The sequence below is a fragment of the Montipora foliosa genome, chromosome 13 (assembly GCF_036669935.1).
Source record: "Montipora foliosa isolate CH-2021 chromosome 13, ASM3666993v2, whole genome shotgun sequence".
In the NCBI taxonomy this organism is placed as follows: Eukaryota; Metazoa; Cnidaria; class Anthozoa; order Scleractinia; family Acroporidae; genus Montipora; species Montipora foliosa.
This window is the reverse complement of record NC_090881.1, coordinates 36,154,918-36,178,706: the sequence shown is the minus strand read 5'-3', so window position 1 is coordinate 36,178,706 and position 23,789 is coordinate 36,154,918. Positions and strand designations below refer to the sequence as shown.

At 39.2% G+C, this 23,789-nt stretch overlaps 3 protein-coding genes and 1 pseudogene across 7 annotated transcripts in view; 2 read left to right on the top strand and 2 right to left on the bottom strand.

Annotated features, from left to right (window-relative positions):
* Window positions 1–2,081: 2,081 nt before the first annotated feature.
* Window positions 2,082–4,293, top strand: LOC137982888 (uncharacterized; annotated as a pseudogene).
* A 1,693-nt stretch (window positions 4,294–5,986) lies between these two features.
* Window positions 5,987–23,789, bottom strand: part of LOC137983022 (uncharacterized) — a 66,546-nt gene continuing 48,743 nt past the window's right edge. For 2 of the 5 annotated variants that reach the window (XM_068830181.1, XM_068830185.1), the window contains 6 exons: window positions 23,646–23,789; window positions 22,761–23,009; window positions 20,285–20,341; window positions 10,089–10,541; window positions 8,429–8,545; window positions 5,987–7,490 (listed from right to left, as the gene is read on the bottom strand). The exon at window positions 23,646–23,789 is cut by the window's right edge and continues 105 nt beyond it. In XM_068830181.1, the coding sequence (XP_068686282.1) occupies window positions 10,489–10,541; window positions 20,285–20,341; window positions 22,761–23,009; window positions 23,646–23,789 (503 nt within the window). In that variant the 3' untranslated portion in view covers window positions 5,987–7,490; window positions 8,429–8,545; window positions 10,089–10,488. Of the gene's footprint in view, window positions 7,491–8,428; window positions 8,546–10,088; window positions 10,542–19,420; window positions 20,355–22,760; window positions 23,010–23,645 lie in introns of those variants that run through there. The other 3 variants (XM_068830183.1, XM_068830182.1, XM_068830184.1) reach the window with 3 other exon arrangements.
* LOC137982709 (uncharacterized) lies at window positions 13,156–15,259 on the top strand. The gene is made up of 2 exons (XM_068829851.1): window positions 13,156–14,603; window positions 14,850–15,259. Exons 1-2 carry the CDS (start codon window positions 13,943–13,945, stop codon window positions 15,257–15,259), a joined length of 1,071 nt encoding a protein of 356 aa, XP_068685952.1. The 5' UTR covers window positions 13,156–13,942.
* Window positions 16,066–17,009, bottom strand: LOC137982708 (mRNA export factor GLE1-like). The gene is made up of 2 exons (XM_068829850.1): window positions 16,919–17,009; window positions 16,066–16,814 (listed from the first exon to the last, which is right to left on the bottom strand). The coding sequence occupies exons 1-2, from the start codon at window positions 16,965–16,967 to the stop codon at window positions 16,066–16,068; spliced, it is 798 nt and encodes a 265-aa protein (XP_068685951.1). The 5' UTR covers window positions 16,968–17,009.

Below are 23,789 nucleotides of genomic sequence, written 5' to 3'. Positions count from 1 at the left end.
ATAATTATTGTCCTCATTAGAGGACTCAGTAGATATCTCACTTCTTAATCGCACTCATGTATGAATTCCACGATGTAAAAGAACAGTAGTTCGTAGTAAAGTAAAGTAAAGTAAAGTAAAGTAAAGTAAAGTAAAGTAAAGTAAAGTAAAGTAAAGTAAAGTAAAGTAAAGTAAAGTAAAGTAAAGTAAAGTAAAGTAAAGTAAAGTAAAGTAAAGTAAAGTAAAGTAAAGTAAAGTAAAGTAAAGTAAAGTAAAGTAAAGTAAAGTAAAGTAAAGTAAAGTAAAGTAAAGTAAAGTAAAGTAAAGTAAAGTAAAGTAAAGTAAAGTAAAGTAAACAGAGCCCTATCTTATGTAAACAGTTCTGTAACTTACAAAGCTGATAATGCACTACCGTAACAACGTTTGTTTCATGCAACGTTATTGTATGTCAAGTAATCCTTGACAACTTACTGTGTATCAGCTACGAGAAGACAAGTTTTAAATAATTATTATAAACATATGAAAGTGTTCACACTCTCATATAGACAGATATTTGGCAATGTATCCCAAATACAATCTTAGACAAAATTGTTGAGAAAAGTCTGCTTTTGCACTAACTACGATCACAAGTATGAAAAGCAAGCTCTCTTTTTGCACCCCCCACCCCACCCCCCTGATCAATGATGCTACACGAAACAAAGCATGTCGAACCTGGGATTATCAACATTGATCAGGTGGGAAGGGGTGTCTGGAAAACCCGAATAGCGAATAGTCGCGAATAGCGAATAGCGAACAGCGAATAGTCGCGAATAGCGAATAGTACGAACAGTGCGAATAGTGGCGAATAGTGGCGAATAGTGACTAATAGTGGCGAATAGTGACGAATAGTCTTCAATAGTAACCGCCTTATGCTGATCAATCTCGTAATCAAAGCAAATAATTTGCGTTATTGAATTATCCAAATAAGCAACAGGATTTCAGTGCATTTATTACCTCTCTGCTTTTTAGCGGGAAAATCCATCCAACGTTGCTGCGCGGTTGACCAGGAAGTACTGGGTACCAAATTTTCGTCATTTCGTCACAATCCCTCCCCCCCCCCCCACACTCTTATTTGCCACTAGTTGTTACTATTCGTCACTATTCGTCACTATTCGCGACTATTCGCAATATTCGCACTATTCGTGAGTCCGTAGGCGTCTCTCGTTCGGTTTCTTCTCTGCTCGAAGCCACAGATATACAGCCATAACTACCTGCACGTTCAAGGTTAACAGTAGGGAACTTAAGCAACGACGACGGCGATGGCACCGAGAACGCCATCTCAAAATATAAATTCGCGTCATTGTAATCACTTTCTAAACATGTCAACCCTTCTTATATGACAAGGGTGTGGTAGTTCCTCAAAAATGACATTGGTCGGAACGGCGCTTAATTTAGGGGAGAAAATGCAACTTTAGCGTCAAGTGCTGACGTTCTCCTTAAAACCTAAAATTTGACTATTTCACGTTGTTGTTTTGCTGACGACGGCAAAGAAATGGACAAAAGTGAAAAACGCACTGCAGGGCGTGCGAAGCTATTGTTTTTGCCCACTAAATATGCACATTTGTGACGTTCTCGTTGCCGTCGCCGTTGTCGTTGCTTAAGTTCCCTAGTGGCAGGCCTGTGCCAACACACACTCACGTGATGACTGGAACGAGAAGACAACAACTTTGCTAGCATCCCTTTAAAACACTAGTTGCATTATTGAATGCCGCGCTTTTATACATTTTACAAGTTTTTCAAGGGGATTTTTCCCAAGGCCCCTTCAAAAAAGCCGCCAAAACCCCGCAGCTTAAAGATCAGTTTTTCGATAATGATGTAGCCTTTGATTCAAAACTTGCAAGCCCCGAAGGGAGCCAAGCTCCTGACAGCTCCATGTGATCATCCACTTATGGCCAGTTGACTACTTTTTATTCAAAACAATGGCGTTGAAATATTTTTCAAGTTGGTTTAGCATACCTCTGATTCAGAGTCGAAGAATTACGTTCGTGACTACGGTTCCCCCTTCCGGTCACGTAACGCTCATTTAGTAATCTGGAAATTGCGTGACAAGACGAAATATAAAGGACTCTCTTCGGATTGCATTTCTCTCACCTTAGTCTGTTTGTAAAATGGCGTCGAAAGAGGAGCCTGAGTTACAGAACGAGGGATATCGTTTGAACGTGAGGATCCCTGACTGGCCGTATGAAAAATGGGAATTATTAGGCAGCACCAACGAACACACTGACATCAAAGCTTCTCCGATGCACAAAATTCCAGTTTCGGTTGGTCCAGTGTTCGATTCATTTCTCCAAAGCTTTTCTCCTCAACTGGACAATCATAATGAACAAAAAAGTTTCCAAATATTGCATGAAATAACAATCATGTTGAAAGACAGCTTATACGAGCTTGGAGAGTCTTACAAATGCTTCGAAGAATGTCAACTCGTTCAAGCCGGAAGTGTAGCTGAGAAAACGAAAATAGCGGCATTTGATGAGTTTGACTTTCTGATTGTCTTGGATTATTTTGCCAACACGGAATACTTTCAAACGGTTGTCAGGAAGGATTCAGTGAGGATATACGTAAAGGACCCAACTGTTGTAGATCTACTCCCGACTGAATGCAGGCTTCATTCAGAGACGATTCATTTCCTCGATTTTTCTCTGCGTTCAAAGTTTATGCAAACGTTTATTAAGATATTTGATTCACGATTGCTACCTGGTTGGAAACGTTCCACTACTGATGAGGAAATAATTTGTGGTTCTGGTATAGCTTCAACACTGCATTTGACGTGTGACAAGTTCGGCTTAGACGTCGACGTTGACTTGTGTTTGTGTGTGCCAATAAGGGCTGATGATTGTAAAGGGGCTCTGTCCATTCCAAATGATGCAAGTCCAAATTTCACCGACTACCTTTCTATTCAAGCGTTGTTGTTTAGATACATTAGCAACATCATGGAGCAATCACATCTAGATTTGTATGCAATTCTTGGTAAGGAAGATCACACTTTTCAAGCCATTTCTTCAAGAATCACTGCTCCTCATTTAGAGCTTTCTTCCTTCCAGTCTCTCTTACCAGGAGATGGGCGCATCAAAGCCTACTGCATTGCAAAATGCATTCTGTCAGCTTTCCTTCCAAAACCGAGTAAAATCTTTGGATGCAAAAGATGCTGTCATGGGCTTGTAAGATCTTACCACATTAAAAACATACTACTGTTTCTGTTCAAGAATTACAAAGAAGACTCGCATTGGTCAAACAGCATGGTTCCATTTCGAGTGTTAGAAATCTTTTTTATACTGAAGGAATGCATGATTCCTGATGACGAATCAAGTTATGATGCCGCTGTTTCTAAGCACTGCTTTCCAGGAACTCTTTATGTAGGAAATGTTACAAATTTAAGTCAATATTATAATTCTGAACAGGGAGGCAAGTTCTTTTTCACCTCTGATTCTCACAAGCCTTTGTATGAGTTAAGCTCATCGCCAGTCACCTTTTGACTGGAGACGAAGAGGCTGATAATCTACTGAGAGAATGGTTTGAAAAGTTAAATAACAAACCTTGGAATTCAAGACAACTGCTGTTAGATTTATTTAATTTTCTCAAGACCCTTAATGAAACAGTCTACTGACAAAACCATTCCAAAACTCCCAATCTCAGTCTTAATCTGAATCCTAATCTTAATCTCAATGACTTAGGAGCAATAACGTTTTAGGCCTAATTAGGCCTAAAACAGTATTTAATCTCAAATCCAACCTTTGTTGGTTAGTATTCAATATAATTATGGTGGGGTCATACATGATGTTTTAGTGTTTCAGTTGGGTGTTTCGGTGTTTCGGTGTTTGTCGTTTAGTAATGCCCATAATTACCAATGTCATCTTATGCATATGTTATTTGACACTTATGTATACACTCATTTCTGAGACAAAGAAGTGGAATGTTACATGAAAGAAATGGTTTCAAAGAACATCTAGTACAGTACATGGAAAACATCAAACATACATTTTTGTAACAAGCCTTCTTAATTGGCTCATTAGTGTCACATGTTTAAATGAAGTTTTTCAGTTTTGTCAGTTTTCATGTAAACAGTCCATCACTTGTCCTATGCTGGAAGTAATGAGGGTAGATGGGACACATTTTTATAGTTTTTCATCTTTCTATTTTAGCTTTGTGGAGACATGTAGATTGGCAAAAAGAACTTACAAATAGAGTGAATATGTGAATGTGTACGAATTGAGCAATTAACTTGAAATAAAAGAGGAATTGTCAGCACAAATAAAAAATATATATACAGGAACACTGCATTCAACACCACTTTTCGTTGTTGTTTTTGTTGTTATTATTGTTTGCCATTTGTAGGCGGACAAAACCTCAAACCCTTGTTTTCATAACCTTTATTATTGCTCAATTTAAGTTCAAAAGATAGAAAAAGTAGTTTGACTAAGATCTCCATTTATGCACTGATGCATGCCTGAAATTTAAAATTTGATTTATTTTCATTATTAGACTACTTCCTTGTGATGTAGGATACTGTAAATTTGAAATAGAAGTCTGACTCCATACAGTAACATCATTAGATAAGAGATCCTTCATAAGTGATAAATACAATGTGTTTCAAATAGCATAATAATAACGGTCAAGTGCGGTGACAAACATTCACCTGAAGGCAACTGCATGGACCAGCCACATAATTGATGAAACTAATTTGATATGAACTAAGACATGTGTCTAAGTTCTTTCATTTTACACCACCAGCGGTGGTTAAAGATGCCAGAAACCCATAAGGGTTTCTGAAGATGCTTAATGACATGAAAAGATTTCATGATCATTTTCAATGATCATTTTGGAAGTTAATTATGTCACATCTTAACAAATGTCTGCTAAATATTAATTAGTTTTAAAACGGTAAAAAAAGAATCTCTAATAGTTTAGTAGAAATTTAGGAAAATGAAAGCGAGAAGGGTTGATAACAACTCTGTCTAAAGACACATTCTCATAATCCCCACATTTCTAAGGCAAATTATTGTATAATTTATGAAAAATTCAAAACCTCTTCGAATTAATACTAAAATCATGTCAAGATTCCCTTAATTTTGATAAAGGAAGCGAGAATTCAAAAGTGCTTTTCTGCATTACCTTTTTTATCAAACATTTTCTTGGTCCTGTTCCAAACAGGGATGTGTGTGGCGGTGAGGACTCGATTGGAACCCTGTACCCTAGGCAGTATACTAGATGATAACAATTTCAGTTGCATCATTTGAGGCAATCGATCAGTGTAAAACGCAAACTGCAAACAAAGGATAAAATACAAACTAAGGGTAAAAGGAAGACTGTGGACTGAGGAATCTGTTTGATATCAGCTCATTAAATTTTCTTGCCTGCTAGCAACAGGCATCAAGAAAATTCTCAAAAGAGAGAGAGTTACAGGCTTAAGAAGAAAATCTTCCCACTCAAACAGGCAAACAGCAGCCTGGCGTTTCCAGTTTGCCATTTCACGTTTCCCCTTCACGTATACGTGATGCTCCATCTCTGATGTCCTGATGTCCTCTGTCCCGTCCTCGCTAAGATCACGTGCCTATCAACGTCATGTCAAGACCCTTTATTTACACGTTATCAATATTCATGCAACTACATGCTTCTGAGGTCTTGTGCTATCTATAGCAATATTCACTGTTTATAAACAATTCTTTTGAAATTGAAATTTTGCCAACCACACAACAAAAGAGCCTTCCTTTAGACAGCCAAGAGATCTCTGGTTGGCACGTTAAGGATAATAGGTGACGTAAAAGTGACTATTGCAGGATTTATGCCCATGACAAATATAGATAAAATTATAATTAGGGTTAAAGCAATAATTAAATGAATTATATACAACCACTAGTGGTTGTAACAAAGTATATAACCACATATCAGTTCTTGTATAAACACATTGAACTTTATAAATGAAACTTTGAAGGAAGATGAATGAAACAAATACAACAACCTCTCGTTTCGCATTGCGTCTTTATTTTTCAGCTATCCAAACTTTACCGTACAGTTATTAAAAATTGGACTAAGGACATTACAAGGAAGGATTACGTTTTTGCAAACGTTGGCCGTGTAGCACTTTTATTTGAACAGACTTAACTGATTAGAGTGTAATGTGAAGTGCTAAGTATCTACCCTATGTGAACCATGTGAGCGTTATCCCTACTGATGGAAGTGGGCCCACACACAAGGACAGAGGAAAACTCTGACCAGGGTGGGAATTGAACCCACGACCTTCGGGTTAGATCACCGCTGCTCTACCGACTGAGCTACAAGGTCAGACGGGAGCAAGCTGTGGGAACTGACGATGTTAAAGTCACGGCAATGAACATGTACAAGTACTAGGAGCGTTAGTAGGTAGTAGGGCTAACGCTCACATGGTTCATATGGGGTAGATACTTAGCACTTCACATTACACTCTAATCAGTTAGGGACATTACGACAAGCATCACACGACAATGAACTTTTCCTCCCATTGCACCTTATCCTTCTTTGCTTCCACACAAACAACAGTGCAATGCAAACTATCTGTAATTATGGGATTTGTGCAAGTAGAGAATGTACATATTTATTAAATTCTCAACCATGCTCATTGCATTTCTTGTGCTCTGATTGGTTTAATCAATCACGGTTATCAGCCGATATACCTTAGTTTGACGTTTAATGGCAAATGATTGCGCTAAGCGTTGCTAAGCTAAAATTATTTTCGCGGGAAAGCGAAATTTCTCACTAAATAAAGCAAAAAAAAAAAAACGTTATTGAGGAAAGTTTTGATCAACTCCGAAGTTTAGATTTAAGCGAAAAGGTGAGAAATGTTTTTTTGTGATGAGGCTGCGTCTGTCTAACCACTAGTAATTACACAACATCGTATCTTCGTCACGTTTTTTCGATTTCGCTCGGATATTCTCGCTTTTTTCGTTTGTATTCTATGCGCGCTTGTTGGATAGGAGACTGGTTGTAGCCAACTCGGCGCGTAGCGCCTCGTTGGCTATTATTTACTATCTCATATCCAACGCGGGCTCATGAAATAATTGTTAAATGTATGTATACGTATACATAGACAAATATTATGATTGTTTGATTCCGCTGATTATGTTGTATACGTCACGATATAAGTGGCCACTCAGATGGACTGGTCCGAGTACATATATGGCTCCATAAACGAACAGTTCCTTCTTTTAATAATTCAACAATTAAAACTACATAGAGTTCTATTCCTTCGTGGTTTTGATTCAGCACGCGGCCCCACTCCCCTTCGGGGTCTCCCGGTCTTCCTTAAGGCGACTCTAATAATAGCTCAAGCTTGTTGATACGTCTATCCAACACTGATCCATTCGAGGACTGGATGGTTATCAATTTCTCTTGAACTTAAAAATCTCGATGTACAGTAAGGATTTTAGCCATGCACCACTTGTTTCTGGATATACTGTTAGAACTTCCAAAGTGTCTTGAGAACAGGAGATGAGAAATAACTTGAAAAAATAAAACAACAGGTGCGTGGATAACTTCTACCTTTCGTCTATTACCCGCACTTAAAATAGATATTCTTAATTCAATAGACATCCCTTGAAACAAATCAAAGTCAATAAATCTCATCATCATAACAAACGTCTTTGGATATTCTACAAGGGAATAGACCATTTTCGATATATTAAAATTCAGTCCTAGACAAAAGGTATCATCTCGAGGCTCTGGGGCATAAATATAAAGACCTGTATGAGTTTATTCCCCAGAGCATCGAGATGATGCCTTTTGTTAAGGGCTGAATTTTAATACATCGAAAGTGGGCTATTCACAGCACAACGTACACAGACAGCACACCACCACACCCCAACCCCCCTTCCCTGTTTTAATGCAATTTCACTCAGCAAAGCGCTGTGTAAAGTCGTTATTGCAAAAGACAGATGACTACAAATTCAGCTAACTTTTCCAGTCACAAGAAACAAAAACTCGAGACAAAAAACGGGAAAGTGAAGAGATTTGTTTTCCCGATATAAGCAAAAATATTTGAGGTATGCATGATAAATTTCACTGGACCATTTGAGAATTACTGGGTGAGCCAGAAAAGAACCAGAGAACTATTTTCTTTTCAGTCATTGGAACATGGAATACTACCTTTATGCTCTGATTCCAGCTGTAAGGGCTGAATAGTTGTGTTGATGGCTATCTTTTATTATAAGATATACACACTCGTTGACAACATATGATTAAACGCCTTACTAAGGCCATTCCAAGGCAAAATATTTTCTCTTCACTCATTTTTTCTTCAAAATTCGTTTGGCACAAAAAATTGCCAAGTGGAAAGAGTCTAATGATGCTTCACAATGCACTGAACTCCGAAAAGGGTTGCTGATAACATGTGACCGTGAGTCATTGAGTGTGATTCCAGGTCTGTGTCTCTGTAACTAACCATTAGTGTTGCTCATTGTCCAGTACCCATTTATGCTGGCATATCCATTTCCGCCACCCTTCTTTCCCATTGTATCATGTCTCTTGAACAACCATTGCTGAGTGCTTCAAGGAAAGACTAAAGGAGAAGCATTAAAGAATAAGACTATGAAGGAAACCTAATAAAACGTGTAACAAAAGCAATGAAAGACAAGACCCATTGTTATTGGACGCAAAGGGCAATGAAACTAATCCAGATTACATAAGATCAACCACTCACACCAAGAAAACCTAGCCTTATGGGTCCTCCCTTTGAGGATATTTACCTAAAAGTGGAAGCAACGGTATCTGTCAACAAAAGTTATACCCAGTGGTCGAGAGGTAAGGAGCATTTTGCCTGCGAAAACCGCTTCTCTTTGGTAAAGTTTGACAAATTGTGCAATGTCAAAATCCAAGTAATTATGACGTCCCTTAGCTAAACTGCAGAATAATTATTTATTTACATATGAATGGTGTGTATTATTATGTGCCTTGTTCTTTAAGAGTGCCACAACAAGAACACAACAGTTTCCCGAGAATCTCAATGTTTTCCCGAGGCGCAGCCGAGGGAAACAATGAGATTCGAGGGAAACAAAATGAAGTGCTGCCTGAGGGACCAGTCATTAAGTGATTTGTTATAAAGCACAAAAAGAAAAACGTGCAACGGCAACAGAAACGCGGTCGTCAGTCAACATTCGCAGGTAGCAGTGCACTGTTACCCTCTGACGTCATAGATTTTGGCGGGAAACAGTTTTCTGCTAGATGTCAAATGACCTCGAAGTAACCAATGAGAGCGCACACTACAGGGGGAAAATTTCAGCTATATAACAATAAACACTTAGTGACTGGTCCCGAGGGAAACAAAATGAACTATTTCCCGAGGGACCAAACATTAAGTGATTTGTTATATAGCAAAACAAATGAGTCAAACATTTTGAAAGAAGCGCCCAGATTCCAGCGACAACATCAGGCCACCTTCAACAGCACGTTCTGATCGCGTGCAACAGCGGTCAACATTTGGCGGGTAACAGTGAACTGTTCCCCGTTTGACGTAATAGTTTTCGCAATGTTGCCCGCTCATGGCATTTGGCGGTAAACAGTTTCATTGTTAAATGCCATGTGACCATGAACTAGCCAATGAATGGGCGCGCTGTAGCGAAAAAAACTCCAGCTATATAACAACAACAGTTATTCCCATCCCTTGACTTTAAACACAACACCATTTATACGGGGAAATTGAAGCAAAGATTTCAGAACAACCCAACAGTGAGCCTGTTCGCAGGATCATATGACAAGGTTCGAGGGGTTTTTCGAAAAAGGCGAGTGCCACTGTGTCAGGTGCAAATGCCATGCTAAGTTGCTCCTTTCAATTCATTCACGCCTAATTTCTAAATGGCAGCAATTTTAGTATCTTTTTATTGTTTTGTTTTGGTTTAACCTGAAGTTAAAAACGCGGTACCGAGGGAGACATTAAGTGAAAAATATAAAAAATGGTATAAGAAACGTGGCCATTTGCATTGGAAAAAAGCAGTATGAGAAATTTGGCATGTAGGCGTCCTGGGAATTATCACGCATGCAAAATTTCTTATCATGTTGTATCATAAGTTCAAGAAATGGGGTGGCGTAATGGTGAGAGCACTCACCTCCCACCAATGTGGCCCAGGTTCTATTCCCAGACTCGGTGTCATCTGTGGGTTGAGTTTGCTGGTTCTCTACTCCGATTGGTTTTTCTCCGGGTACTCCGGTTTTCATGTTTGATTATTGAATTTGCTTTGAGTTAATTCCATTGGTGTCCTCAGTTAGTGCTCCTGTGCTAAATCCATTGACACTTAAATAAATTCATCATCATCATTATTATAAACGTACATCTTTTTTGGTTGTGTTGTCTTTCTGTCACAAACTTAAAGGTCGAAGAAAGAAAAGGAAAAAAAAAAAGAACACATGCTGCTGGCAACTGCTTTTCGACGCTTGCCGAGCCAGTACCATTTTGGAGGGATCATTGGCCAGTAGCATCATTCTTCTGTAAGCTGCAAGCCACGATGGTTATGAGAAGGCCACCACCACGTCTGCTACAATGATCAAAGCAATCAGAGCACCTGTAGTTGCAAAAGAACAAGCGAGAACAATAACAGATAACATAAATTAATATTTAATAGAATATTACAGTGCACGAACTCTCCACGGTTTGAAAACATGCCACCTAATATTAGTCAGAAAAATTGTAAGCCTCTGACAGGATCAGAACTCATAAAGGCCTATAGAGGCTTTGAAACCATTCACCTCCTCATTCCCACCATCGAAACGTTGATTCTGGCAATATAGTACTATAGAGTTTTTGTTGGGTAGTCATGAAAACTCGATGTTATATCGAGAACGTACAGCTCTTAAGGTGGCTCAAACCAGTTTCAACGCTTCCAAGAGAAGCTCTAATTAAAAGGATCGTCACCACAACGATGTATTATGTATTAGCAACATTGTGGTACCAAATGAATCACGAATTACTGATAAACAAGATACGGTCATTATTGTGACGTAATATGACACCGTGGCAACGGGGAAGCCCTGTAAAAATACCCTTTATTTTGTCTTTGTGAGACAATGATTAACATATGTGAAACACAAGGTGTTACAAATCAACCCACTGGGAACTGGGAAAAATCCGAGCCCCAGATGGGATTCGAACCCACGACCCTCCGTGATATAGTACGGATGCTCTAACCACTGAGCTACTGGAGACTCTATGGTTAGCAAGGGTGAAATGTGGGTATTTGACTCGAGCTGCATTACGCAACCACAGAGTCAAATAGCCACTGACTCCATAGCTCATAACTGCATTATGCAGTCACATTGAGAGCATCATTGAAATACAGTTGCCTTTATTTATTGTGAACGATGCGGCCAACCAACCACCAAAGTTAGCGAATATGAGACAATGATTAACATACATCAAATACGAAGTGTTACAAATGAACCCACTGGGAACTCGGAAAAATCCGAGCCCCAGATGAGATTCGAACCCACGACCCTCCGTGAAGTAGTAAGGATGCTCTAACCACTGAGCTACTGGAGTGGTGAGCTCGGATTTTTCCGAGTTCCCAGTGGGTTCATTTGTAACACCTTTTATTTGATATATTTTGTATTTAGTTTCTCAAACTCGATGGCCCCATTTTTGTTTCTGAAAAGTTATCAGAAGGCTAAGATGAACTTTTTGCGAAGTTTAACAAAAATTGAGTCTTGCGGATTCAGAGCCACCTTAATTATGTGACTTTGTTAACGTGGCTCTGAATCCGCTCGACAGAATTTTTTTTAATTTTGCCGAAAGTTTCACCGTGGCCTTCTTATCACTTTTCGGCGATTAAAAAGGGGGATCACTAAGGTCGTTTTTAAGATATGGGCAACTAAATCCAAAATATAGGGTGTTTTTGCTGGGCTTTCTCGTTGCCAAGGTAACTAATTACATCACAATAATGGTCACATCTTGTTTGGAAATAGTCGATGTTTCATATTGTACCATAAAATTGTTGTTACATGATACAGTGTTGTAGCGTCATTCGATCTAAAGAGAGTGTCTTTTAAATGTTGAACCCTTTCGAGCCTACATGACTGCGTTACATTTCATAAAAATTGTGAGGAGAATTTACATACTGATCACTCCTGGCCTTCAAAGAGTTTTAATAATTCGGGTTAATATTATAGTTATTTTAGTTTAATGGAAAGTAGGCTTTCACGTTGCAAAGGCTTGTTTCGTGAATAGACTTCTTTAGACTTTTACGTCATAGGTTGATCACATGATGTGTATTGGGTAAACAAAGATTTGCATTGCAAAGAGAATCATTGAAGGGTAAAGATGTTTTCTCTTTTTTCTTTTTTCTACGGAAATTCTTCCGTTGTTTTTCGGCATGCTACACTACTGTAGTGCTTATGATTGCTATTACAATTCAACAATGGAAGAGCTATCATGGCATGGCTTTCCACAGGATGAAAAACTCGTTAAGGTAAGTGCATAATTTGATCGATCGACAGTGCACTTATATACAGTACATATTTCGGTCTTCAGATTTGTAAATTAAATTTCCCCACATCGTGTAGGTCTGGATATCTAGGATTAAAAGGGACCCGAAAAATGATTTTACAATCACCAAACATATGAAACTTTGTTCATCCCACTTTCGAAAAGAAGATTTTGTAGACTTTTATGCTATTAAAGGAATCTGAAAACTGGGGCTTTCCGTCAACTTTTAGCTGGGCTAAAAAAAAAAAACAGAGAGGTGTTTTGAGTGATCTAACGCGAGTTAGAGACAGTGACGAGAAACATTTTAACCATTAAACTGGATTTTTCAGCCACGAAAAGTTTAGAAGGGTACAGGAGTTTGTTTCCCCTAAAGGGTGCCGAACACTGAGGCAAGCAAACACCAAAGAGTTGATACTTCGTTGCTGTTTGACTCTGATCAAAAATCATTGGGAAGCGATGATGAGAGCAATTTGGATCAAGAAACTGATACTGCCGATTCCTCAAGAGATCATGTTCTTTCTGCAATTGTGCACTTGTCAATACAATACAATACACTCATCGTTCAATATTAATTCAAGACAAATAAATTTACAAAGAAAACAGATGAAGAAAGGATAAAAACTCTTGAAAGATAAATGTTGACTTGTGCAACCTCGTTCCCAGGGTCTCTCTTCTCTGCTTCCATTGTCGTTGAGAAAAGACCCTGGTTGACTCTGGTCACGTGTCTCCCAGAATCTGGGAGGTTCACCAAATGTGTGTTAGGGGATGGGTGGCAATGTAGGCCTTGTCGACATTGCGAAGAAGGGAATCAGCACGCAATTCATTTTGTGGCCAGATGACCATCGACAAAATGTTTGACGGCAGTATTTTATGAACTACACACATGGAATTCGACGTGAAAGGCAAAAAGTTGTGGTCAAACCGATCTGACGCCACAGAAAATAACCTCGCATTATTCAAGTTTTCACCCATGTGAAGAACCGGATCAGCGAAGAATGCTAATAGTTTGCGACAATTTTAAAGAAAAGAAGATTTTGTCGTGCAAGAAAACAAGCGAAACGTTTATCCATGGGAAACAAACATGTTCAGCGATCAACCAGTGTGTTGTTATTTAAGTTCTCATGTCACGTATCGACCTCAAATCATCAAATCAAACTGTATTGACATGTGCAGGTATTTTATTTTGTTCTTTGATTTTCGTTTTTCTTTCGAATGTTTAACAACGTGATTCCTAAAGTCGCAATCTTGAACAGCGAGTTGACCGTTTTGACTTACGATATTTATATTTTTAACTTCGTGTAAATCGTCGATGTCGTTAAGATATTAGGGAACTTAAGCATCGACAACGAAATCGACGACGACGACGTTTGCGAACCGCGGTGGACTGGGTATAGGGTTTCGTTTTCAGCGGGAAAAACAAAGTTTAAGCATTTTTACCTGGGATCGTCGACGGATTTTTCGCTGGTGTACCCATTTCTCGTCATCATGGCATTTAGAGACGTTCGCAATCTTCTTCTTTTAAGCCATGACGATGGAACGATCGATGACGAAGAATTTCTTGTTCTTAACGACCTCTACGTTTCAAAAAATGCAGACTTTCCATACGACTCATACACGCCTTTTGATCTAGAAGAACTCGATGAATCTGAGTGTTTGGCGGAATTTCGCTTCCGAAAGCGAGATATTCCACGGCTGTACAATGTTTTACAAATTCCTGACACTCTTACCTGTAACCAGCGCTCGGTGTGCGATGGAGTTGAAGGCCTTTGTATGCTACTTAAGCGCTTGTCATATCCATGCAGATATGGAGATATGATCGTCCGATTTGCGAGACCCGTGCCAGTGCTCAGCATGGTTACTAACCAGATGATCGATTATGTGTACAATACTCATGGCCACAAGGTGTTGCAATGGAACCATCAAGTCTTGAGCCCTGCAAACTTACAAAGCTATGTTGATGCTATCACAGCTAAAGGAGCGCCATTACCAAATTGCTTTGGATTTATTGATGGCACGGTGAGGCCTATATCCAGGCCTGGAGAACACCAGAGAATCCTCTACAATGGGCACAAAAGGGTACATGCCCTGAAATTCCAGAGCGTTGCTTTGCCCAATGGCTTTATTGGAAACTTGTATGGCCCAGTTGGTAAGTTGTAGATAGCTCATCTCTTTCAAGATTCATGCATGAATGCAACCACATGCACATCAATTTTAAGCCTCCCTTCATAAAACAGTGTGCAACCTTATGGAGCTTGGTTACAAACACTAAAGCTATGTACATGTAGCCAATCTAACCTTGTATTATAACCGGTTTTATTTCTATGCTGGCCCCAGTTACTTGTAGTGCTCATTTTATTAGATGGAAATTATACCTATATTATTTTACTTCTAGAGGGAAGAAAACATGATGCAGGCATGCTGACAGACTCTCAGTTGCTTCGTGACCTTGGCCAGTATGCATTTAACTCTACAGGTGTACCCCTCTGTGTGTACGGTGACCCTGCATATCCTCTGAGAATACACCTTCAAGGTCCCTTTAAACATGGCATCCTGACACCAAATATGGAGCTGTATAACACCAACATGAGTGCTGTGAGAAGCTCGGTTGAGTGGTTGTTTGGAGATGTCATCAACTCCTTCAAATTTAATGATTTTAAAAAAAATCTCAAAATTTTCCAAAACAGTGTAGGCAAGATGTATGTAGTTGCAGTCATACCAAATGCAATCACATGCTTATATGGCAACAAGACATCAGAATTCTTTGACCTTGAACCACCAGCTCTTGATACATATTTCACTTAAGAAACTAAGTTTGTATTATATTCAGGGCAGCATACCTATCTTTCTAAGCCCAGAATACATAATAAATTATAATCTCAAAGAAATAACAAAAAATGCATGTAAAAGGAAATATGTTTATACAATCATTGTGGAAATATTATGTGCATCATGGATCACCGACTATAACAATTAAACATTATTATCATGACTCCAGCCAGCATCCATGCATCCTCCTAAAGAACATTTGGAAATTGTGAGGACTCCAGGGGGATCAGTTTGGCTTAGTTCTGGTTACTTATTGCAGTTGAGCTTAAACAGGGGTCAGCATGTTTGGTGTTGTGGGAATTTATTTTGAAATCATACAACGAAGTGTATTACTATAGTGAAGGAGGGCAACATGCAAATGTAAAGCGAAAAATAAATTGAACCTGCCTGTTCATTGTGCAGCTCACCTTTAAAATTAAATGAAATAAATTCATTCAACACCAGGTCACTTAAAAAGCAACACTTTTATTATAGATCCAAAAGGCAATACAAAGGGAAGATATCCTGCTGATGTGTTTTGTGTTATGTTCAATCATCCAATTCTTCGCAGTGTAAACGCCCTTCCAAAAAGTTCGGGTATTTCTATAATAAACACAACTATGACTTTTAAAATTAATGCAGGCTGATAATTGCAAAGGGGTAAAGCTAATTCTCAGCTCAACATACTAAGGTCTAAACCGATTTAATACGAACATACCACAACACTGGAAAACAGCAAAATTCAACTCCAAGTAGGCTCTGATATATAACCGTAGCAAATATAAACGTAAGGAAGTCAAGGCTTACTTGGAGTTGGCGTTGCTATTTTGCAGCATTGCCATCAGCACATTGTTTTGGTGAGCGAGCATTGCTTGGATGTTTTGTTGTTGCAGCTGCTGCTGTCGTTCCATTTGTTGCATGAGGGAAGCAAACATAGACTGTTGTTGTTTTGCTGCTTCATCTTGTTTAGCTGCTGCAATCTCCACTTCCCTATTTTTGATTTTCAGTTCTTCCATTTTCAGTTCTCTATCCTTCTCCGCTTTCTCAACCAAAAACTCGATGGTATCAGATGTTCTTCTTCTCATCTTGGGTCCTTTTTGATTCCCGTCCTCGCTTTTTCTTTTCTCTTTATCTTTTAATGTTTGCAGTGCTTGGAGCCTGATTTCTTCAGCAGCTTCTTTCTCCTGAGCGGCTTTCGCTTTTTTCTCTGCACTCTGCTCGTCGATCTTTTCTTTTGCGTTTTTTTCTCGCTCAAGAATATCTTCCAAAAGGATATCCAGTTCTGTTTCTTCTATTTCAATTCCTGACGCCTTTTCTTCGTCGCGAAGTTTCTGTTTATGTCGTGAAGTTAGTAGGGTGTAGCGGTCGCGAACTGCTCTTCCAGTGACTCTAAACTTTGGCTGATTAAGACTGTTGAGATGAACGGCAATGCTATCCCACACTTGTCCTCTCTCTGGACTTCTAACTCTGAAACTGTAAGGTTCACTTACAATAGCTTCTCGGCACATTAGCACATCATGCTGGAAAGTCCATTGGAAATATTTCGTGGTAGCTATAATAAAATGAGGGTGAAATATTTTAGTTCAAAACGTAAGAGGATAAAAAGTACTAAAATATCAATTCACTTGGTTTAGTTCTCAAAAGATTCGGCCTTACATTTCTTTTCAAGAGGTTGTTGTTGCTTTGCCGCCATTGCAGATTTCATCAACCTTAACCTGAAAGGATATTCGTGCTTAGTATGGGAAGAATCGACGATACGAATTCAACAATTGACCAGCTGGGAACCCCAAAGGTTCTACTTTCAGTGTTTCTCATTTAAAATGGGAAACAAAAGTGATTTATAAGCAAAAAGCATTGTTTTGCCCTTACGTTTTCACGAGAACGCCAAACCCTCAAGAATTTCGTCGTCGACGATCCCTGGACGACGTTCAAGCTAGTTCGCGCCTGCGCAGAACATTCGCCCGCGAAAATTTCACTTCCGGCAGTCGTCGTCCTGCCATTTCGTCGTCGATGCTTAAATTCCCTATTTTTACCACTGCACAGCGCTTTAATAGCGTGTATATTTTTAGCCGCGGTAAAATAAAAGAGACATTTTTATCAAGCAAACGTAGTATTTGGTGTATTCTTTTATGTTAGTGTTTGTTCTGGAGAAGCAGCTTTAGCTACTACCGAAATCATTTTTTTTTTGTGAACGTCAATCGAGGCTCTACATGGAACTTTTGAAGTTGTCTTGTCGATCACGAAAGCTCTTTTATTTAGGTTGACCGCTTTTATGGGAATTCATTTCCTGTGGGTATAAAACATCCGCTCTTTTGACCTTTTTGATACTTACATTGTAAGATAAAGATCACTTACTTAAAAAAATGCCTTTTCAAACGAATACTCTTTCGCCCAGTTGCGGAATCAAAATATAACGAAAACACTACCCTAGTGGGAAAATGTTAGTCGACGAGTGCCACGTGACCAGAGTCAACCAGGGTCTTTTCTCAACGACAATGGAGGCAGAGAAGCGAGACCCTGGGAACGAGGTTGTGACTTGTGCACAGGGACGATGTCATGTTTGCATAAGATTTTAAAAAGAAAGTAATAAAGAGTAGGTTGTCATAAAATTACATGATTTAAAGCAGCCTTTTAACATTCGGGTGCAGTAACCTGATTTTAGACGAATTTCTGGGCTCGCCGCATACTAGACAACTGAATAAATTAATAATCTTTAAAAACTTCATCTTTAATGATAATTTTGCACTTGTAAAAATAACCTAACATGGATATTTACCCCGCTTTACATGAGCATTTCGCTTTATCGACATCTCCCTCTTCTTCTTTGTCAATAATTTTCAACTTCATCGCGTCAAGAACTTCGGCCTGTTATCTAACTGCAGTAGCAGCGGGTTTTTTTTATCTCAGACTTTCAAGGTCGCCCACCTTCCTCCTCAACGGGTGTAGACAAAACGTGAAGTAGGCCATGGCCTACCGGTGGTCAAATTAAAAAAAAAAAAAAAACAGCAGAGTATTGCCGCAGATCTTTCAACATTAGGACTGTCTCACCAACGACTTTCTTCTGCTGTTTTGGCGGCGGCGGCTTGATCAGTATTAACCCACTGATAGAACAAGGAATCGAGGAGCAGAATGCCGGATAAACTCAACTTTGGGCAAACATAATCACGACTAGTCCGACTATTGCGTGACAGTAAGGAAAACCAACGGTCGTTGTGGACTGGGTTCCAGTTTCTTGTTAAAACCCGGAAGTAGCCTGTTTCAGGCTCTCAGATAGTCGAGAAAACGAAACGAACTGCGTTTTCTTGACTATCTGAGAGCCTGAAACAGGCTAAACCGGAAGATGTCTTCGGACGGCTCGGACGTGGTGGGGTATGTAAAATAATACATATTTCTGTTTTAAAAAGTATGAAATAATATAGTAAGTCTAAGCCCAGATGTCATAAATGTCTTGCATATAACATTTTGTAACCAAGCGTTCAAATGTTACCTGGTAGAAGAGTGCAGTATCTGCCCAAAAATATGCAAATAAGCTACAACAAATCACTGCTGAGTGTTCCCACGATATTTTTTGCATTTGATTAAGTAGATTCCAGGAAAGAGAAAGTACTCCAACCAAACTTTCCAGAATTATCGCTGCAGCGAAATAGCAAGGAATTCGACAAAATCAGTTTTCCATTTCAAAAGGGTGTGAGAATTAACAATTATGCCCACACTAAGAGATGTAATGACACTATGGATGGAACAAGCAATGGAAACGTAAAATGTTTCAGTATTTCAAAGCTTCAAACGAAATTTGTTTAATATCGTAGACACTACTGGCGGGTGTAGATTTACTAAATTATTTCACAATTGTTAAAACAGAAATATGTATTATTTTACATACCTCACGTGCGAGCCGTCCGCAGACATCTTGCGCGTGAGAAAAGCGGGGTTTCAAAAAGAAACTGGAATCCACTCCACAACGACCGCTGGTTTTCCTTTCTGTCAAGCTATAGTCGGACTAGTCGTGATGATGCTTGCCCAAAGTTGAGTTTATCCGGCATTCTGCTCCTCGATTCCTTGTTCTATCAGTAGGTTAATACTGATCTAACCGCCGCCGCCAAAACAGCAGAACAAAGTCGTTGGTGAGACAGTCCTAACGTTGAAAGATTTGCGGCAATGCTCTGCGTTTTTTTTTTTAATTTGACCACCGGTAGGCCATAGAGTAGGCCATAGGGTAGGCCATGGCCTACACCACGGCCTAGGCCATGGTCTACCCCACGTTCTGTCTACACCCCTCCTCAACTGCCTCTTTCACGAAAGCATTGTGCACATCCTTTTCTGTGAAGAATTCATAACTCTTTTGACCGATTCCCTTTTTCCCACAACCTCTGAAATGATTTACGATTGTGATAGCCAACACATTTGCAAGATTTCGTAGCGATTTCTTCCACGCTGCCTAGGAACACCCGCTTGCAGCCACCATCTTGAATGTTATGTTTACCCAATAGAGACCACGTGACTGCGAAGCTAAAGAAGTCTATTCCGGTACCTTACAGTTTCCAATAGCGATGTGCGAAAAGACGAAAAATGCACGAGCCAATAGGGTGAGTGCAATTTGTAGTCTTTGAAAAAAAATTGCGAGACAGTGCCTCTTTATTCCAAATTACAAGAGGAAAGCATACGATTACTTATTAATATTATTCATGTAGAAAATTGTAATTCATAAGATGAAACGCGCGCGTATCAGGGAATCACAAAAAAATATCGCCCTCCAGTGCTCGAGTTTGATTGGCCATCTGAGACTTTCTTTGATCATTGACCAATCAGAACGCTTCATTGTTACCTTTTTTGCACTGAATTACCGCTTTTCTGCATTGCGTTACCTGGAAACTGCATTTCTCTAGGCCAATTAGAATGAAGGAATTCTTCCATGCACATTTTTAACAGGGAAAATACACACACACACACACACGCACACACACAAAAAAAAAAAAAAAGAAAAAAAAAAACCATTAAAACAACATTAGCGTTGCAGTGTACCTTGCTTGAAATGTGGTCCTTCAAAAAATGAACCGTGTTCTTCTTTTTTCTCGGGTTCTGTATATGGAAGCTTTAAAAACGTTATATTTGACCTGATCTACAAGTCTTTAATTATGTTGAAAAGTGAGACATAATTATAAGATCTTATGACAGTGATTATATGATAATGAGATTAGACTGGCTGAGTCCCTTTGCAGATTACTACAAAAAAGGTACTCAGCTAAAGGGAGGGGAAAAGGAGGGGGGGGGGGGGGAGGTTTGGGCGTAATGACACTAAAATGCTTGCAAGTTCATTTCTCTCAACACTTTTTGTCTAGAATTGATGTCTTCTTGTCACATCTTGAAATGTAGCAACCAATGCAGTTGTCATTCCCCTACTACTGTTGTGTTTCAAAGATAAGCACCATCTTTGTTAACGGCAATATAGTACCGGTAATGTTTGATCATCTAAATATTTACTAAAGCAAACGTATTCAAGGGATTTCTTTCGAGGCCATTTTACAAAAGTGTTGAAGAGAACCAGGACACCTATAGTGCCTTTGACAATAGCCTTATTGGCCGTTTTTCAGTTCAAATTCTGAAACCTTTCCTTTGCTGACAAATGTGCTAGGAAATTCTGCATCCTTTCTTTCATAAAATGGACAGAAATTCTGCAGCCTTTTCTTTAGCGTTAGATGGGGTCAGAAATTTTGAACCCTTTTCATGAACGACACAGGGTAAAAAATTCTGAACCCTTTACTCGAATGATACAGAGTCAGGAATTCTGAACCCTCTACTCGAATGATAAAGAGTCAGGAATTCTGAACCATTTTCTTGAATAAAAAGAGTTCGCATAAATTCTCTACCCTTTTCTTGAATGATAAGAGTCAGAAATTCTGAACCCTTTTCTGGAATGATAAGGGTAAAAAAATTCTGAACCCTTTTCTTAAATGATAAAGATTCTGAAATTCTGAACCCTTTTCTTGAACGATACATTACCAAACGTTTTTGAAACCTTTTCTTCAATGATAAAGAGTCAGAAATTCTGAACCCTTTTCTTGAATGATAAAGAGTCAAAAACTCTGAACCCTTGCCTTGAATGATACAGGGTAAGAAATTCCGAACGCTATTCGTGAATGTTACAGGGAGGAAACGGCGATAGCTACGACAGCGACAATTCCACAAAATAATAATGTCATTGATTACAAGAGGAAAACGGGCGTTACTAAACACAAGAACGGAACGGAACGTAATATACCGGAATAAACCGGAATATGCCGGAATGAGGTGGAATAAAACCGGAATGGAACGAAATGAACAAGAACAGTACCGGAATGACACCCGAATGAGGCGGAATGGCACACACAAAAGTGTTGAAGAGAACTAGGACACCTACAGTGTCTTTGACATTACCCTTATTGGCCGTTTTTCAGTTCAAATTCTGAACCCTTTCCTTTACTGACAAATGTGCTAGGAAATTCTGCATCCTTTCTTCCAAAAAATGGACAGAAATTCTGCAGCCTTTTCTTTAGCGTTAGATGGGGTCAGAAATTTTGAACCCTTTTCTTGAACGACATAGGGTAAAAAATTCTGAACCCTTTACTCGAATGATACAGAGTCAGGAATTCTGAACCCTCTACTCGAATGATAAAGAGTCAGGAATTCTGAACCATTTTCTTGAATAAAAAGAGTTCGCAGAAATTCTGAACCCTTTTCTTGAATGATAAAGAGTCAGGAATTCTGAACCATTTTCTTGAATAAAAAGAGTTCGCAGAAATTCTGAACCCTTTTCTTGAATGATAAAGAGTCAGAAATTCTGAACCCTTTCCTTGAATGATAAGAGTCAGAAATTCTGAACCATTTTCTGGAATGATACAGGGTAAAAAATTATGAAGCCTATTTTTCTCATGACTGAAGTGCTCAAAATGCTACAAAAGGCAAAAACACATGCAATTCCCTTTGGGAATCACGTGACCTAACACAAGCTGACAGAAACAACCGAAAATCGGTTGGCGCTAACTGAAACATCAAATTTTGGCATTTTCAGGTTCATTTTGCCTTATTCCGCTTTATTTGGGTGTCATTTCCCCTCGTTTCTGTATATTCCGGTGCCATTCTTATTCATTTCCTTTCATTCCAGTGTTATTCCGGCATATTCCGGTATATTTCGTTCTGTTCCGTTCCGTTCCTGTGTTTAGTAACGCCCGAGGAAAACAGTCGTGCTGCACATACGGCACGCATTTTAAGACATACTTTTGCTGTACTCTTCATGCCAAGGACATGAAATCCCCAAATTTGAAGTTTAACAACATTGGTGAACTTAGAAATGTCAACCTTTTATTCCCTATTTTTACTTTGAAACCGTTTGTGTCCAATTTACGTTTAGTCACCGTCGAATAACTTTAAGTCCGTACTAGAGAAAAAAAAGGTTGTCTAGTTTTCTTGTACAAAATGGTTTTGGACCCCCAGCCCCCACCAATAGTAAGTAACAACCTACCTTTGAACTCAATAGTCACAGAGTCAGTGGCATGTCCATAATTGTTGTTTGCATCACAGCGGTATTCCCCAAGATCATCGACTTGAATGGCAGTGATCAACCACGTCTTACTGTACTGTTTGCGGCCTGTGGGCACATGGGTCCACATCACAAACAGCGGTGGCGTTCCAGAGGCATTGCAAAACAATGGGACATCATCACCTTTTTGGACAATAATTCTATCCACGAAAGGCACAATAAATGCAGGAACTACGAAGGAAACGTATATAAAGAGTCAAGTCCTGTTAAGGTTGGAAATTGCGCCTTAAAGAGTTCGGCTTGTAGTACAGACATCGATCGTGCCTCCCACCTGTGAGGAATGTTGCCGAACGTTTTATCGTAGCCTTCTAATCACCTTTCAGAAATAAAAAAATGGGGGATCACCGAGGTCGTTTTGAGATGTGAGCAACTAAATCCAAAATATGGGGTGTTTTTTTCTGGGCTTTCTCGTTGCCAAGGTAACCTATTACATCACAATAATGATCACATCTTGTTTGGAAATAATCGATGTTTCATATGGTACCATAAAATTGCTGTTAGACGATAAAGTGTTGTGGCGTCATTCGATTTAAAGAGAGTGTCTTCTAAGTGTTTGAACCCTTTCGAGCCTCCTTAAGCTCATAAGAATCTTCATTTCAATATACCCGTGTGAGTGACATTTCATAATAAAAAATGTGAAGAGAATTTACATACTGATCCCTCCTGGCACTCAAAGCGTTTTAATACTTCAGGGACTTTCAGAGGAACAAGGATGACTCTGGGTTCATATTATAATTATTTTTGGTTAATTCTTGTACAGCGTGGTTTTTGACCCTCAGCCCTCACCAATAGTAAGTGAAAACCTACCTTCCAACTCAATAGTCACAGAGTCAGTGGCATGTCCATAAGTATTGTTTGCATCACAGCGGTATTCCCCAAGGTCACCGACTTGAATGGCAGTGATCAACCACGTCTCACTGTACAGTTTGCGGCCTGTGTGCACATGGGTCC

What these genes read in the sequence shown, in the direction of transcription:
- LOC137982709 (XM_068829851.1), top strand. Translation starts at nt 13,943, where the DNA reads ATGGCATTTAGAGACGTTCGCAATCTTCTTCTTTTAAGCCATGACGAT. An exon ending in AAACTTGTATGGCCCAGTTG is followed by an intron (nt 14,604 to 14,849) that starts GTAAGTTGTAGA and finishes TTTTACTTCTAG; the next exon opens with AGGGAAGAAAACATGATGCA.
- LOC137982708 (XM_068829850.1), bottom strand. Translation starts at nt 16,967, where the DNA reads ATGAAATCTGCAATGGCGGCAAAGCAACAACAACCTCTTGAAAAGAAA. An exon ending in ACAACCTCTTGAAAAGAAAT is followed by an intron (nt 16,815 to 16,918) that starts GTAAGGCCGAAT and finishes ATTTTATTATAG; the next exon opens with CTACCACGAAATATTTCCAA.